The sequence below is a fragment of the Zonotrichia leucophrys genome, chromosome 18 (assembly GCF_028769735.1).
Source record: "Zonotrichia leucophrys gambelii isolate GWCS_2022_RI chromosome 18, RI_Zleu_2.0, whole genome shotgun sequence".
Lineage (NCBI taxonomy): Eukaryota > Metazoa > Chordata > Aves > Passeriformes > Passerellidae > Zonotrichia > Zonotrichia leucophrys.
Window position 1 is genome coordinate 1,705,683 of NC_088187.1, and position 17,653 is coordinate 1,723,335.

The 17,653-nt window shown below is 42.5% G+C and overlaps 1 protein-coding gene across 2 annotated transcripts in view; it reads right to left on the reverse strand.

Annotated features, from left to right (window-relative positions):
* Positions 1-350: 350 nt before the first annotated feature.
* Positions 351-17,653, reverse strand: part of ABCC3 (ATP binding cassette subfamily C member 3) — a 46,904-nt gene continuing 29,601 nt past the window's right edge. For both annotated transcript variants that reach the window (XM_064728593.1, XM_064728594.1), the window contains 19 exons: positions 16,992-17,138; positions 16,486-16,573; positions 15,627-15,693; positions 14,365-14,491; positions 13,879-14,055; positions 12,868-13,035; positions 11,960-12,143; positions 10,948-11,053; positions 10,120-10,273; positions 8,524-8,731; positions 7,448-7,758; positions 6,522-6,721; positions 6,297-6,423; positions 5,233-5,334; positions 4,138-4,284; positions 3,053-3,211; positions 2,515-2,681; positions 1,353-1,547; positions 351-703 (listed from right to left, as the gene is read on the reverse strand). In XM_064728593.1, the coding sequence (XP_064584663.1) occupies positions 595-703; positions 1,353-1,547; positions 2,515-2,681; positions 3,053-3,211; positions 4,138-4,284; positions 5,233-5,334; positions 6,297-6,423; positions 6,522-6,721; positions 7,448-7,758; positions 8,524-8,731; positions 10,120-10,273; positions 10,948-11,053; positions 11,960-12,143; positions 12,868-13,035; positions 13,879-14,055; positions 14,365-14,491; positions 15,627-15,693; positions 16,486-16,573; positions 16,992-17,138 (2,943 nt within the window). In that variant the 3' untranslated portion in view covers positions 351-594. The remainder of the gene's footprint in view (positions 704-1,352; positions 1,548-2,514; positions 2,682-3,052; positions 3,212-4,137; positions 4,285-5,232; positions 5,335-6,296; positions 6,424-6,521; positions 6,722-7,447; positions 7,759-8,523; positions 8,732-10,119; positions 10,274-10,947; positions 11,054-11,959; positions 12,144-12,867; positions 13,036-13,878; positions 14,056-14,364; positions 14,492-15,626; positions 15,694-16,485; positions 16,574-16,991; positions 17,139-17,653) is intronic.

Consider the following 17,653-nt stretch of genomic DNA (forward strand, 5'->3'; position numbering starts at 1 on the left):
TACATGAAGCTATTTGTAGGTTTAGCTTTAAATACATGTTGCTCCTTAGGCTGAAGAGGAATTTTATAATGCCAAAGTTGCCCTGGACACAGATCCTAAAGGTCCCAAGGACTCCCTTGTTCTGGGGGAAATATTCAAAGGAAGAAGTTGGAACTTCTCAGAGGTTACACAGCATTTCACTGTTACTCCGCTGAGTCAGCTTAACTAGGCCTGTCTTTTCACTTCAAATCCTATGAATCCTTATGCAGAAAACACACAACTCAGGTGTAATTCATACCATTAATATAATTTACTAATTACAAACCTGAATGCAGTACATAATTGTGCTGTGGTACATGCATTTTCTTGGTGGAATATTTGTCATTCTTTGGAAAAAAAAAACATGTAATAAAATACTTTATGTATATAGAAAATATTTTAAAATGTAAAATTCACTTCCTGATCCTTATAATTGTAAAATTCTTTGTTCACATATCACAAGTTGAGTTGACTACAAAAACTGTTTTGTAAATTACAGTACATTCACAAGTCACTTTTGTGACAAGACAGTAATATTAAAAAAAACACCAAACCAAAACCCAAGGGGTCTTCTCTTCATGCCAGTCCAGCATCTTTGGCCATACTGTAGAAGATACCTTTTGCTGCTATAAGGTTTGCAGGTGTGTCAAATTCAGCTATGGTCCCGTTGTCTAGAACAAGAACCCTGTACAAAACAAAAGATGGTGTGGGGGGAAAGATGTATCAGAAAATTCCTCACAAGGAATGCAATAAATAAAAAATACCTGTTTGTGTCACAAAGCAAACTTCTCTAATCTTTGCCTTGCTTTTGTTTTCCTCAATTATTTTCACATGTTAAAACACAATAGATGATAAACATTCTCCCTGAGCTGCTGCTTGACAAAAAAAGTCACAGGACAGTCACTGTCTCCCAGGGGCAAGAAGAAGGAAACAAAGCATCTGGAACTGAGACTATAGTTCCAGAAAGCCAAGGAGATAAAAGCTCATGAAGAATACTAATATATTTTCAAGTAATTAAAATGGTATGCTGTTAGTGAAGAAGTTACAGCAGCTGCTGGTTTAACAAGGTTCCATAAGCTTCCAGACAGTCTCAGGAGTGTCCCTGGGCAGTGTCCCCTACACAGCTCTGGTTTCTGAATATAGAACCTGTTTCCTATGCCAACAGAGGCAAAGTCAGGGCTGGAAATTCTGGGATGATACAGCACACCATTGCTTACACATTGCCCAACAAGAGAAGCAGTGCTCATCTCTAGAGCCAAACCAGACCCCTTGAAGTGCTGCTTCACATCCCCAGCAAACCCATGAGCCCACCACGCGCTGCTCAGAGATCTCACCTGGTGTAGTCCATGATTGTGTTCAGCCTGTGTGCAATGGTCAGCACTGTGCAGTCCACAAACTGTGTCCGAATGGTCATCTGGATGAGGTCGTCGGTCTCCAGGTCGATGGCGGCCGTGGCTTCATCCAGGATCAGGATCCTGGTCTTGCGCAGGAGAGCTCTGGCCAGGCACACGAGCTGCCTCTGGCCCACACTGCAAGCACACACAGCCTTTCAGTGAGCCCAGCTCCCCACTGCTCACAGCCACTTGTGCTCAGCAGCTCACTCACAGTGTTACCCAAAAACCCCTGAAATATTTTGCAAGCTGTCTGTTCTGTCAGCCCCATAGCTCACACATGCCGGCTGCAGCATACCTACCCTAACTGTGATAGGATCACTTACTGCCTGGCCCTATGCTGGCAGAGCCACCAAATGTACCTTTTATCACTGTGACAAAAGCCAGGGCAGCTAATGACAACGTTTCTGCCCAAGCTTTAAGAAACACTCATAGTTCTGATAACACTGAGCATATGCAAACTTAGGAAAAAGAAAATAAAAAGGAAAAGAAAATGTTATGAGGCTGCAAGTCCTTTCTACCGTAAAAAATAAAATATATACATGTATCTGAGCAACCCAGACTTCCTCCCTTGCCACAAACATAGCCCAGACTCAGATCTCCGAGTGTGTGCACCATGAGGAAGGAGCCAAACATTCATCACAGGCAATCTGGTGACACCACAGCCTCAGAAGCCAATGAAGCATATCAGAACATGGCATTTTATCATCCCCAGTCATGTCTTCATGGGCCTTTCAAACAGTAATGGAAAATAAACATTGCTGAAGTGTCAGGCAGAGAACTCTTACTCAGCACAGCAGTAATGTTATCATGGCATTTCCCTTCCTACCAGAATGTGTTTAAGGGGCTGCCTGTCCCTAATATCCTGCAATCCTAAAACTTCTTTCTGACAAGATGGGATTTGGGTTTGGGAGAGGAATCAGATCATTTGTGGCAGAGGCAAAAGGGGAGGCAAACGTTTGAACATTGGTGGCTTTCTTGGAACAGAAACAGGTGCCTGAATAATTTCAGATATGACAGACCAATGTTAGCCTGTGCCAAGGTGTCACCCACTGTCACAGCTGAATGACAGCTCAGTGTACGCTCTAGTCAAGGCATTCCTTACCTAAGATTCTCTCCACCCTCTGAGCACTCATAGTCCAGCATGGATGGCTGACTGCTGACAAACCTCTTCAAATGAGACAGTTCAAGTGCTTTCCATATTTCTTCATCTGAATACTTATTAAATGGATCCAGGTTCATCCTCAGTGTTCCAGAAAAAAGGACAGGATCCTAGATATAAAACCAATTTTCATTAGACAAGTGCTTTAGCTGTTTTAAGTACAGATACTGTACTGGGCTGCTGCTTTGATGTGTCCATTGTATCGCAGGTAGGCTACCTCCCAATCCCATCCTCTCTGAAAATACTTTACATCATACAGTTCAAACCCAACTTTCAGCTCTAAAGATGGTTTATTCTAAATCCTTTTTTATCACCCAGCTTATAAGGTGGCAGGATGGAACCAGTGAAAGTATAAATAGTTTGATTTTCTGAAACAATTTTCTGAGTGCAACAAAACATTTTCCTCTTTGGATAAACCATTATTTATGGTTTGTTAAGCTGCTAGAAAATAGTCCTTCATTGTGACACACAGAAACAGTACCTGAGGAATAATTGTTAGCCTTGATCGAAGGTCATGGAGACCAATCTCTGAAATTTTCACGCCATCAATTTTAATTTCCCCTTTTACAGCTTCCAGGATCCTAAAGAGGCAGAGCGTCATGGAGGACTTCCCTGCACCAGTTCTGCCAACAATTCCAATCTACAACAAATTGCAGGTTTAACAACAAAGCACATAGTTAAGAAGAAAACAACACCCAACAAAAAACTCCCCAACAACCCCCCAAGATTGTTCTAAGAGGTTTGACTGAAGATCTGAATCTAAGAAAGAATGTTCCATCCTTCCCTACAAACCCTGGGTACACTGTGATGTACTTATTGCCATTCCTGTAATTGGAATGATATTCCATATAAATATCACATGTCATGAATACAATGAATAACACAGGCCTAGAGCCATCCTACATAACTTTGGGTGATTTGGGAGACCCATGGTAGGTCCAGGCACCCAAGGACAAGAAATAAAGGCTCTCTAAGGCAATTCCTACTTCATGGTAAGCACATGTATTTCCATGCCAGAAGGATGCTGTCATCCTGTCTGCTTAGAATAAGGGCAATTCTATTTTTTAGCAACAGCTTGTTCAGGAAAGGACTTTCCCATGCTAATTATTCTGTCTCCAGCAGGCAAACCTCAGAACTTTCCATCAAAGCATGAAGAAATGAATCTCCCAGAATAAAGGCAATTTCCTGATTAAGGAAGCAAAGAATGTCATTTCCTTCCATGCCAAAAATTTCACAGGGGAAGTCAAAGACAAGAAAAAGCTGGAATTCCTTTTCCCATCTGCACACTTAAGAAAAGCATTCTTGTCACTGAATTTTTGTCACTTGCATTGGTGCCTCCTACATGGCGTATGGGAGCCTGTTGCCAAGTGAACTGGAAAGTCCAGAAAGTGCCATGCAATTCACTCTACTGCTTTCCAGCCAGGAGGATGCTGGCACATGGACACACAGGTGTCACTGCTGGCTCCTGCACTGGCATCAGTGTTCCTCTGGACCCTCTCCTCTACTCCACATCTGTCACCGGAGGCCCAGAGCAAAGTTCTAGCAGACATTCAGCTGGTAACTCACCTTCTCCCCACCATGCACTTGGAGGTTTAGATCCTTCAGCACCAGATCTAGGCCCTTCCTGTACCTCACTGAATAATTCACAAACTCCAGGTCTCCCTTGGATGGCCAGTTTTCCGGAGGACTCTTGCCCTCAATGATCCAGGGAGCCTGAGGAAAACAGAAGTCAGAAATGCCTCACATAGGCTTGAGAAAAAATAATTCAAGCTCAGATAAAAGCATTTTATCTGGTAAATGAAATCTCCATGATCAAATAAATTTATAATAATGAGGAAAAAACATGGGGTCCTAAGTATCCACCCATTTGTCTTTGTTGTGAAGTTAACAGGAAAAAACCCTGAGCACAGAGGGATGAATCCTCAATGGATATGAATATTTTCCCATCAGCTTTAACAGAACACTGTCAGTTTTCTGCCAGCTCAAGCTAGGGTTTATAACACCTATCACACATCTTGTCTAGCTGCCTTTTTTGTTCCAGGTTAAATATTTGATCTGCAGAACTGTTTACTGCAGGTCTCCTCCATTTCTTAATTCTTAGTGTGCACATAGGACTAACAAACCAGTGGGTCCAGAGAGCAGCTTTCCTGGCACAGCTCCATCTGCCAGCTTCAGAAGTCTTTGGCAGCAAAGGTAGGCAATTGGATGATTAGCAGTACAGTGAACCTAGAGATGTTTTCTCATGGGAGGTGAGGACTGATTAGGTTGATTAAATAGAAGTACTATTGAAAACGTGTGTAAGACCTGATAATTGTACTGCAGCTCTGCTCATGAGCAGGACCATGGCACCAGCCACACAGGGGAGACTGTGCATCAAACTCTTCAAACACAAAGGGACCAATATTCTGATGTGAAACTCATCTCCTGTGCTATAGCCACTCACAGCAGCAGAAAATGACATGCTAAGCACAGGCTGCATGACAGCAATAATAATTTGGAGCTGTGATAGAATAAATTACAGTTCAGAGCATGACATTTGTTCAGGTTAAATGATAACTCTCAGAGCAGGAACCATCTCAAGAGCCTCAAGAAGGACCATGTACATGCGTGCATTAAAATTTTCATCTTGTTGCTGAGCATGCTGGACTCGTGGTAGCTGACCTCTGTTTCAGTTTCTGAATACTCTTTTATTCTTTCCACAGCCACAATATTGGTTTCAAGTTCAGAAGTCATTCGGACCATCCAATTCAGAGACACGGTCACCTTGGGGAAGACAAGGAACAAAATATCACCCTCAGAGGAACAACACATATAATAAAAAACCACAAAACTAAAACAAACAAAACAAAACAAAGCTTCAAAACAAACAACCCCCCCAACAAAACCAAAACAACTCCCCCCAAAACAACCCTCTCAAAACAAACAAAACCCCAGCACGAACAAAACACCAAAAACCCCCCAAAAAAGCCACAGAAAAACCTAACCCCAAAAACCTCCAACAAAAGCAGACACTGCTATTAAGACATGGATTCACATTAATGCTACAAATGAGATAATTACCTTTGCATTAAAGTTAATACAGTTACTGGGACAAGAAATATACAGATTATCAAGTGCTTACATGAAGAAGATTATGATGATGCTTTGCTGATTTAACACTTGCCCCTTCAAAAAAAGCTGGAAGGAAGTCATTCCCCAAATCATGTGTTTCACTGGAAAACTGCTAATAGCAACTTTGCACTTTCAGGGTATCTAAAACGCTTCTGGCAAGAGTGAGGCCATTAAATCTGCTACATTCTCCACAGCCTGGGTCACTACAGTTTGCCTTGTCTAATTATAAGTTCCACTGATCTGCCTGTAATTACCTGGACACACCAATGTGCTGCACAGCAGGATTGATGCACAACACATTAAGCCACACTGCTCAAATGGTCTGTTCTTGATGTTCTGGCACTTACTCATGTTCTGGCACTCCCATGCACCACCCTTGAGGGTGCTGGGGTGCAGCACAGCCTTGATGCTCCCAAAGTGCCCTGAGATCCTCCTTCATGTGAGCTTGCTGATGATTTCAGCATCCAGTATGAATCTCTGTTTTCCAAACATCCCACTACTCATTTTAATTATTTCCTTATTAACTCCAGCTTTAGCAAGCACTTAGATTACTGGAAATATATCCATATCATATGCAAAAATGTTCACCCCCCCAATAAAGCTGTAACATGTACCTGTAACGCATAGGACACTGACAGTCCCACCAGGCCAGCATTCAGGCTGTTCCTACCAATCACAGCAAAAAGGGCAGCAAAAAGGACAATGCAGTTCCCCACAAACTCAACTCGGATGCCCAGCCACCTGGGAAGAATGCAGGGGTAAAGAGTGTGGGAAAAGGTTGCCTCGGACCAATTGTACAAACAGGGTTATCTAAGTGGAAACAAGAAATTATGTTTTACCTGTTTGACACAACGCCAGGATAATAACTCTTCTGATTTTCATCTACCTTCAGATCACTGATGTCCACGAAGGCCTTCACTCTCCTGTAGGCTCTGATAACACTGGCCCCTGACACAGTCTCTGAGAAGTGGGAGTAGATGGGGGATCTGCTCACAGACTCCAGGCGCTTCAGCTGGCGGGAGGTTGCCACATAGAATCGCTGCCATTTTTCACAGGAAATTGAAAGGTTCATGAAATACTTTCACTTTTTAAATTAACAGTGAAGAATTTCTTAGGTTAAAGATTTAAAGGAGATTGCTACTAATGCACTTCAACCCTCTAAAATATTGTCCAAAATTAAGAAAAATATCAAGAAAGTTACCTTTACATCATTCCACAAGAGTATTGGGTAACTGCAGTTTCTATAGACTGAAAGTTGAATTTATCTATGTGCCTTTAAATTTAGTTAATATAATCAAGCAGAATGAATCCATTTGTAGGAACCTCATTTTCCAAGAAAACAAATTGTGCATTTGCACCTCCATTATCAGGTCTCTATTTACAGTCTGCAAAATAAGCTTGACTATGGCTCAGAAATCAATAAAATTGATGCTTTCTATTTGCAACATTTTAATTCCTAACTACTTTGAAAACTTTTCAGTATGTCAAATATATCCACATTTAATATATTGGCATGCACTGCAGTGCTGGCTCTAGCAGTAAGGTTACTTTTTATTACTTAAAAGCTAAAAAAGTTTATGCCTATCTGTTTTATGGCCACATCTTGCAGGACATTTCTTTTTCTGAAAAAAGTAAATAATGTTTTGTTTATGTAAACACATAGCTACTTCAGGTATTTCCATTTAACCCACAAATCAATGTTGTTTTCCCTAAAAAGAAAAGGAATGGAATAATTGCAATAGTTGTCACACATTTTTCCAGTTACCTGAACAAAGAAGTAGAGAATTGCCAGTGGGACTATAACCACAGCAAAGAGTGGAGTGCTCGCTATGATAACGATCATGGTGGACAAGGAGGTGAAGAATGTCCCCAGGAACATTATGATGGTGTGTGGGATGACCTCATCAATGATGTAGATGTCCTTGGAGAAGCGGTTGATGATGCGCCCGGTCGGGGTGGTGTCATAGAATGACTGTGGGGTGTGGAATTTGTTCTCCAGCAGTGCAGCATGGAGGGTCCGGGCAGCATTGATGCCCCCCATAGCCAGGGTGAAGGTGCTGATCAGCACTATGAGCCCTGGCAGGTGAGGAGCAGATGTGTTATCCCATGATGTCCATGATTCACAGCTTCCCTGACCCTTGGCAGTTCCTGTTGTGATCCAAGCTTGTTTTACTTCACTTTATTTCCTGCCCACCCTCTCTTCCTGTGCACATCAGCATTGCATCCACTGCTGCCTAAGGCACAGGAACATCCACAGGATTCACCATCCTCTCTATGGAAAACAGACACATAACCATCTTCCTGCTGTTTTCCACAATCCTCCATGATGTCCTAATGTTACAACTTCACCCCAGCCCTTCATCCCCTTCTGCACTGAAATGTTCATGTTTTCTTTCCAACTTGCCTCTCTCAAGCTTCCACATCACCTGTTCAGCCCCTTCAAGAGCTTCACAACAAAATTAAAAGTGTTGGGCTGAGCTCAGACTGTGTAGCTCCAGGTTACATCAGCTTTCTTGCTTCGGATAGGAGCTGTGGGGCAATTTTCATAGAATCATAGAATGGTTTGGGTTGGAAGAGGCCTATAAGATCACCCAGTTCCAACCCCACCACCACTATCCCAGGCTGCTCAGAAATCCATCCAACCTGGCCTTGGGATGGGGCAGCCACAGCTTCTCTGAGCATCCTGTGTCAGGGTCTCACCTCCAGCACAATAAATAATTTCTTCCTAATATGTAATCTAAACTTATCATCCTTTTGGACCACTAGCAACTGGTGCCACGGCTTTCTGACCTAACGCCTCATTCCAAAACGTTGGGGTATGATGATTTTACCTGCCCTCACCTTGCAAGAGGCCCAGGGCAGCGTAGACCCCAATTCTCATGGCTGTGTTGTGTTGAGTCCCATTTACCACCGGTTCATTGGTCCAGTCACTGAGCCACACGTTGGCCCCAATGGCAGCAGCATTTTGACAGCAATACAGGAAACAGATCACCAAAGAAATGACAGGGCTGATAGCCTTCATGTACTGCCAGAACACTGCTAGCTTTACCTGCAAAATCACACACTAAAGCTGATTTACGCAACCCACACAAGGAGTTTAAAGAGAATTACGAGATAGAAACATTCTTTGTGAGAGGAACTGCTGACAAAACTTTAACACACTCTGACACCAGCCTAACTCAAAACTGCCTGAACTCCTAAACACCACAGAGAAAGGTTCATCTGCCTGAGCTCCTTGTCAGGATGATGGCTTTCAAAACAAGTCAGAAATCTCTCTGAAATACTCTTCTCCTCCATGTTGAGGATTGATATTTTATTACTTTTGTGGGGTTTTAGTTTTTAAGACTATGCCAGAGGGGGAAGGAAAAAAAAAAGGAAAGAAAGAAGCCAGATCAAATAGCAGCAAAAGATGGGTAATAAGAATAGGAGCCAAGATTTTCAGGAAGCAGAAGCAACTTGGCAGGAGTATCGTACTCAAGACAACTTTAAATGGCCTATTTAAGCAAAAGTGTTGAACATGCCTCCACTCTGTGTCTTCACAGCAACTTAAATGAGGTACCAAATGCTAATGCAATCCAACAAGAACATAAACAGCAAGATGTAAAGGTGCTGTCTCTAAGGTCATGCTAAAAGGCAGAGAAGCAAAAGAGACTCAGGACAAAACTCAGTGCTTAGTAAAAAGCATAAGGAGGAATAATTAAAAGAACAAGTGCTTTTGATTAGTGACTTTGAAGGCTAAAATAATCTACAGAAAAAGCAGATCTGTGTCATGGATCATGTACATCAGACTAAACAGGACACACTGAGCCTTCTGAAGTGGAAGGAAGGGGCTTTTTCTTTATCAAACCTCCTTGCTCCTCTTCTATCTGCTGCTCCTCTCTGTTCCTTTCTTTGACTTTTGTGGTACCATCCTCTCTTTTTTCTTGTTCCTATTTCTCTCCCTGGCCCTACTCAGGAGGAATACAGCCCCTTTGTACCTACAAGCACAAAGTGCTCTGTACTGAGGTTGGCAAGTATTTAGGCAGAGCAGCCTCACTGGCACCCAGAGGCTGCTGGTTCGTGTAACCCAGTGCTGCAGCTGGACTCAGCAGCAGCCAAACAGTTTAAAAACCAACAGTGCTGAAAGCTCTGCGAGACAAAGGCAGGGCTGATGGAATGCAGGGCTCTGCAGTATTGGGTGACTGTGGAGGGAACTGGAAGAGATTATTTTTTCCTTTTTTTTTGTTCTCCTAAGTATATAGGGCTACCTGGGTGCCAAAATCTCTGCCAAAATCCCTAATCTGAATGATCAGTGGTCACCAGATTAATGCCTAAAGCCTGCAGTTGTGATTTGTGCACATATTTAACAGAACTGGATCTAATGTTAAAATAAAGGGGATTTTTTTTTCAAACAAAAAAAAAAAAGGCAGAAAAGGGGAGGGGGGAATCAAACCATACCGTGCCTGTTTCAGTGGTTTCAGCCTGAATAAGTTTCTCATTAGCACTTTTTCTTGGAAGAGGAGGCTCTGCTGGCTTCTTCTCACAGACTCTTCGTTTCGTTGACATTTTGTTGGGACATTCTCCTCCCTCAGAAGACACTACACTAAGTTGCCTAGTTAAAACAGAAGAGTCATTAGGAGAAAAAGGGCATATTGTGGCAGTGCTAAGGCAAGGCTGGGATGTAGTGAATTGGATTTATTCTCAGCTCTTCCACTAAGTTCCCATACCAGCCTCACTCATAGCTGTGGATGTTTCTTCCACCTCTCTGCATGTTCAGGGATGCCAGAAATACAGGATCTAAGAAAGGCTGTGGCAGAGCCTGAGCTCTTTAGGAAAGGCTTTAGAGGCTTCATGACAAGGCAGACATTTCAAACTAAACCCTGAGCTTCTCTGTTTTCCTATCAGCAGTAGCTGGACAGCGTCTATGGGTATGATTATAAAAACCTTCAAAGATTTCCAAGGCTCCCAATGGAAAGGTGCAATGCAAGGAGTTTATTTTTCTGGCAGCAGTTCACCATTGTGTGGGTAAATACACACAGTGGTGTTATCTAAGAACCAGAGAGCTGCTTTTAGAAATTAGTTCAGTTCAGACTGAAAAGAATACAGAAGGAATAGATGTTTGATCTTGAGTGTTCACATTTATTTTTAAAAGGATACTAAACCAATTTATTTATGAGAGGAAATTGAGGAAACTGAAGCCCAGATGGAGAAGCAGAATGTGACTGACATCTGAAAGATGTCTTTTACCCCAGACACAGACTAGAATAGCAAGGACCTCATGTTTACCTAAGAAACTGTTTGCGGACCTCGTTTGTCACGGGCTCGTTATCAACCAGGTCTGTGTGGATGCTCAGGGTGTCTTCAGCCAGCAGCACTTCTTCCTCCTCCAGCACTGCAAGACAAGATCACACCTCAATTTTCTGTCATAGGAAAGCACAGAGAAAGGTGGCTATAAAAAGGAAGAGCCATGAAAACAAACCCACCCCCGCTCCCCCAGGAAAATCATCATGCATAAGCTCCCCCCTAGCTTTGTGTATATCCCTTCTGTGCATCACTTCTAACAAAATTGCAAACATCTTGTGACGTAGGTTGACTGCCAAACTCACTTATATCACATCCCTTTAACCAATCAGAATGCCAGGCTATTGCCTATGTTAAGAGTTGGTTCTAGCTAAATTCACTAATTTGGCACATTCTAGACATGAGCCTGGGCTGGGGGAGTCACATCAAGAGTCCTGCAAGCCTCAGCTGTGGCTGGAAGGTGCCATGCATGCTCCTCTGCCAGGCTGGAGAGCAGCAGTGCACAGGCATGGGAACACTGTCACACAGGGGAAACATCCACCAGAATGCTTTTATCTTGCATCATTTTATCAGAATCAAACCAAGCTGAAAAGCAACCCAAGATTAAAATTTCACTTGGACTTCGCTACATGAAAAATACCACAATCACATATAAAGAAAAAACACACCAGACTCTGGGTAGCCCCTTTCATACCAAGCCCAGTTTATTCTTGGCTATTTTGTCTTCTTGCTGAGCTTGACCTTTCTAATTGTAAAATAAATTCCCAAGTTTAAAATAATTTCTCAGACAAGATTGCTTTCTTCTAGGACAAAACACACAAAATTTTGAAACAAATTAGTGAAAAGATTTCTCAGTTGTACAGACCTGGCCACAGACAATAATTTTCACAGTAGTGCAGAAAGGCAAATGCCATGAAGAACCAGGGGACACTACACAGAGAAAGTATCTGTAACCTTGTTGACAGAAGACATGTTTTAAGAAAAAATAATACTGTACTTGTTGGTTCATCCTCTTCAATGTCTTCATCCAGTGCATAATTCCGGAGGAATTCTGCAAAGGCCTTGTTTTGTTTCAGAAGCTCTTGGTAAGATCCCATTTCAGAGATTTTGCCATCTACCAGGACAAATATATGGTCTACCTGAGGTAGGAAGCTAATGCCGTGGGTTACCAGGATTCGGGTCTGGATAGGGAAAAGGAAAAAAAAACACATATCCTTCATTTGCACTGTGGGGACTGACAGTACTCAGCAAGCCAAATACATTTTTGGGACAGGGAATGAATTATTGTGTCAAGGTGAAATGCACAGTGAAATAACACTGTCCACATTAGGCAAATTAGCTTGACCTGATGTAAATGAAGTCGCTTTGCTCCTACTGCTGACAAAAACAGAGAGGAAAGTAAACACACTGAATTATCATTCCCTCCCTCCCTTATGATGATTTTCTTTGCAGCCCTTCCCTTTTGAGCTTCAAGATGATCTGAGAAGATGGCAGCAGGAGTGGAAGGTGCAGCAAAACCACTGCAGTTTGGGTTGTTGTTGCCAAAATCCTGTGTAACATCCATATTTGGTGCAGCTTCCTGGCTGCGCTGCCCTCAAGAAACAACAATTAACACTACCAGCCTGTGCACGTTCCAGCACATGCCTTGTTTTATGGAGATCTCATAGAGAAAGGATTTTAAAAGGCAGGGCAGGTTTCTGCCTGTACACGTTCTGACCAGAGCACAGTGTTCTGGACATGTGTGAGCAGCGTTTTGCCACAGCCCGGGCTGTGAGGAGAGGTGCAGGCCTTGCCAGCTGCACACAGAATCTCAGGAAGGAGCTGTCACTCAGGCCTGGGCGGTGAAACAGCTTCTGTGCTCCTGAGTTTGTGTGCGTTTTTAAGAGGATCTAAAGCCCAGTTTACCTTTCCCTTCAGGATCCCATCTGGGCCAATGACTTTGTCGAAGATGTGCTTGGCCACGTGCGAGTCCACGGCAGACAGGGGATCGTCCAGCAGGAAAATGTCCGAGCTGCTGTACACGGCACGGGCCAGGCTCACTCGCTGCCGCTGCCCCCCCGACAGGTTGATGCCCTGGAGGGAGACAGGAGAGAACAAATCTGTCACACAAAAGCTCTGACTGCTCATGGTTCTCACCCAGCCCAGCACTTGGGTGCTGAATTGAAACATGAAACACTGAAGAAAACAACCCACCCAGAGACAGGCACAGAATGCCTCTAGATCTGCCTGCTAATTGCCAAACTTTCCACTCACCCAGCAAACTGGAGATGCAGTAAGTCTCTTTTTAATAAGCTCCTAAAGGGAGCTGTTAAAACACAAAACAATAAAAAGCGAAACTGTCAACTAGGATGTAAAACACAAATTTCAAAGCAGGGCTGTGGCACCTGGAACATCTTCCACATATTTCCTTTTATACACAAATCCCCATCTCCACACCATTTCATGTACTCTAGCTCAGACTCAGTAGCCTATGAAAAAATAATATCTTTGTTGGTAAACACAGATGTAAGTGTTTCTCATTAAAATGTGTTAAGGGATGATCAAATTTTTTTTCACTTGAAGCAAAACCATCTGTTCCCTCCCTTTCAATCCCTACAGGAAAAGGAAGGCCTTCAGTGATTCTGGACAGATGCACCTTTACAATTCATGACAAACAGAGGGCACTCTGGTCTTCCAGGGCTGGATGTGTAATTCTGCACCACAATACACACACAAGCCTGAAATTAAGACAACTTTCAAGTCAAGTGCTTTCCAGACAACTGCCCTGCATGTTTTGGTGTTGATTGTAGCAGGGATGCCATCGTGAAGATCAAATCAAACAAAGTGCTGATTTTACAGTGTTCTCTCCTTAGCTAGAGCAGGAATCACCAGGCAGGTCTGACTTGAAAAAAAAAAAAACTACCTAAAAAAATTTACCTTCTCTCCAATCTCAGTTTGATCTCCTCCTGGCAGCACTTCTAGATCAGTTTTTAAAGCGCAGGCCTCCAGGGCATCTTGGTATTTTTCCTCATTAGGAGCTTGGCCAAACAAAATGTTATCTTTCAGTGTGGCATTCTGGATCCAGGCTTGTTGAGGCACATAAGCAACAGAACCCTAGAAAAAAGAGAGAGAAAATCTCTGACTCATAACAAGCACGAATTCATACTCTGAGGAAGATCTTCAGCATGTATATGGTTTCTATACATTCACATTAAATGTATATGTGTGCTAACTGCTCATGTATCACTGATCAAATCAGGAAACTAACTTCATACAAAACTGGGCAAAACTCAAACATGCCGACAAGCTGCCAGAGGAGCAACTATAATTCCTTCTGGAGCCTGAGGTGCATTCTAGGCAAGGGCAGGCATAAGCAGCACATTTCCCTACCATCATTGAATGGTTTCATAAAAAACCACCAACCTTCACAGCCACTTCTCCTTCCAGCTTTTCCATCTCACCCAGGAGAGCAGACACCAGAGAAGACTTCCCACAGCCAACATGGCCAACAATGGCAACCAAAGAACCACTGGGGATCAACATATTTATACTGTGGAGGAAATAAGCTTGAAATTAATTGAACATTAGCTTACTAAAGACATCAGCGGTCTTTAAACCAGGGCTGAAATACACAGTCACAGCCTGACTGGATATAATAAGCAAAGTTTGGTCACTGGTTTTCTCCTCCCTTTCTTGCACACAATCAGCTGTAACCATAACTTGAGGAGCAAATGAAAACCCAGCATAATATATCTTGCTGGTTGCTAAAGCAGTAGGATTGTTAACAAGCCTTCTAAGACTCTTTGCTGTGTTGTATCAATCCATCAGCAAGTCAAATTAAGTTAATAAGCATTTTGAAAACAGACAATCTTCCAGAAGTATTTTGGGGTTTGATTTTAAAACCGAAAGCAAATGCATAAAAGTAGTGAGTGAATATGTCCCATCTAAAAATGTTCAAACCACTTCAGAACTGTATTTCCTGTGCTGGTAAATAGGATTCACAATGACACAAGAAAAACAGGACTTTCCAAATTAAAATCCTTTACTGTTTTCCCCACTGTGTTCTCAAAGGTACTACTTTAAGCCCTGAAGGTGAACTGATACAAAAATGACTGACAAAGAGACACAGTCTCTTTGCAGCCAAAGTGCTTTTCACTAGTGAAATCCAGCCAAACTTCTATTTACATATATCCTGATGCATAACAGAAGGTATATATGCTTCCAGGCAAATTTTGTTTCTGTTCATTCAAGGAGGCAAATGTGCAAAACATTCGCCCCCACAGTCTAAAGATGGCCTTTCCACTGCCACAGAGATGAATCTGCCACAAGCCTCTTCAAGTAACCACTGCTGGGACACCTAGGTGCCAACACAGACATCCTAACTGCCCTCAAAATCCATCAGATCAATCTAATTTATACAATGCTTCAGTTAAAAAATGCCTATTTAAGGAATTTATGGAGCCTGTCTTTCAATAGGTAACTATTTTATGCTGGTTCCTGTGAAGTTAAAGCCTTAAAGCCCTGTTCTGTAAAGCTTAAAGACCATGAGGCATGAGCTCCATGTTTTAAAGGCGAAGAAATACTGACATGTGATGCATAGTTTTTAGCAGACAGCTTTCAAACACGCCTCCCAAGAGCCAGAGACCAGGTAGACATTGTATTGCAACTGCACAAAGAAATCTTACTCTTTCAGCGTTGGCTTAAGCTCCTTTCCCCAGCTGAATGTCGCATTTCTTACACTGATGGCATTGCCTGTGTGGCAAAAACACAACAACAAGAGAGGCAGGAAATGTGTTACTCATAACAGCACAACTGAGAACAGGCTGACAGAGGGATCTTTATTTACACACACTGCACTTCCCTTTTCTGCTGGCATGGGAAGCACAGGTCATGAACATGGGAAGCACAGGCTTCTTCAGAGTGAAAATAACTGACTGTCACTTCAGCTCTAGACTGTGACCTGACAGATCCAGGGAGCTGAAAAGATGCCCTGCTTCACCCTGCCCTGGTGGGGCTGCTCCCAACACGTGCTGCTCAGCATCACCACAACTTTACTTCAGAAACTCTTTTCAAATCAGTAGGAGATCACTGCATGCTGCTTACTTTGATTTATCAGATTAACTTTGACATTCTGCAGCATTTTGCCTGCCACACCTGGCTTGCTCAACTGTTTAGGGCTACTTCTGTTTTGAACAGAAGTAATCAAAACTGTTCACAAAGTTCTTGAGCATTTGTGCAGCGTGAAAGGTTTGAACAAGTCTTGCTGTCCATAGTCAGCAGATGCATTCCATATTCGGTGCTGTTAGCATCCGGTACATTGCAGATGCAAACTCAGGCCCAACCAGCTCAGAAATATGGCCAGAAACTTTTCTGATTTCCACACAGCCTGAACACCAAGCACTTTCAGAGCAGCAGCTTCTTCCCTTGTTTAAAACTCAAGATTAACATTGTTATTTTCTCTTAGGCTTTTTTCCTGGCTCAACCAGTCCAACAGAGATAAGTCTGCTGCATTTGCATAGTTAAGAAAAATATCAACATCTTTACCTGGTGCAATCACTTTTTTTTCCACACAATTTGGATTAAGTTCATCATGACTCAGGAACTGCTGAATTCTCTTCAGGGAAACACTTGTCTAGGAAAAGAATGTGGCATTATTTCATCATTCTTTTAATGAGGACTTAACGCTCTTACTACTGAAAAAGAATGCATGCACAGTGCCTTGAGCTTCCCCCCATGGGCTTCCTGAACAGTGAGTCATTCCTCCCCTGCAATGAGTCTTATGCTGAGATTCAAGCTTTTAACTGTGAAATTTCTCACACCAAGCTGAGTTTATCTGAGCAAAGCAAAATTCACACAGGCTCACTCAGAAGATGTCAGGCTTTCCAATGCAGGAGAGCAGGAAAGGATATTAAAAGGAAAAGCAGCTAAAACAGGCATATGCAAGGGATCTCTGTATTCCAGAAATCAAGGATATGTTCTTTCAGTTCAAATTTTTCATGTTCTTTCAGTTCAAATTTTTCAGAACAACCTGTGCTCCAGGCCCTCCTTACCTGTGCAATGTTGCTAATGACTTGTGGAAGCATACTGAGGGGAAACTTCAAGATATTGAATAAGGACAGAGAGACAAAAGCCTTTTCTGCATCCAGGATGTTCTTCTCATCCACAGAGACATACACAGCAAATGTTGTCAGTGCTACCTGAAAGCCAGAAAGGCAGTTTACTGCAAGATGCCTGGTATATTCTGACATTTTAAAAGTACTCAATCCTGATAGGCATCTTGGAAATAAAAGTACCAACCAAAAAAATGGGAAAATTCTGTGTTTCTGACCTTTTCAACATGCTTTAAAAATGTTAAGTTCTATGGACAAGTAGGTACAGAAAAAGGGCACACAAAATAAAAGACCTGTCAAGTTTCTAGTGGCTACATTCAGTTGACTTTCAAGAGGTGAACTACAGGACTCGGGTAAATAAAAAGGAAAAGCTTCTATCGGGTTGTGGTTTCTTCCAGCTCCACCCAAGCAAATTTTCCCATTGTAAACTGCAGGCTAAGCAAACGAGATTCACTAATCAGTAGAAAAGGAAGTGAAATCCAAGTTATTTGCTGGCTTGCTGTATAACAGGGGCCGTCCACCATGGAAGGATCATCCTGTGCAGCAAAGTCACAATGAGCAGGAAGAGGAATGTGCACTGAAGGAAGTGCAATGACTTTAAG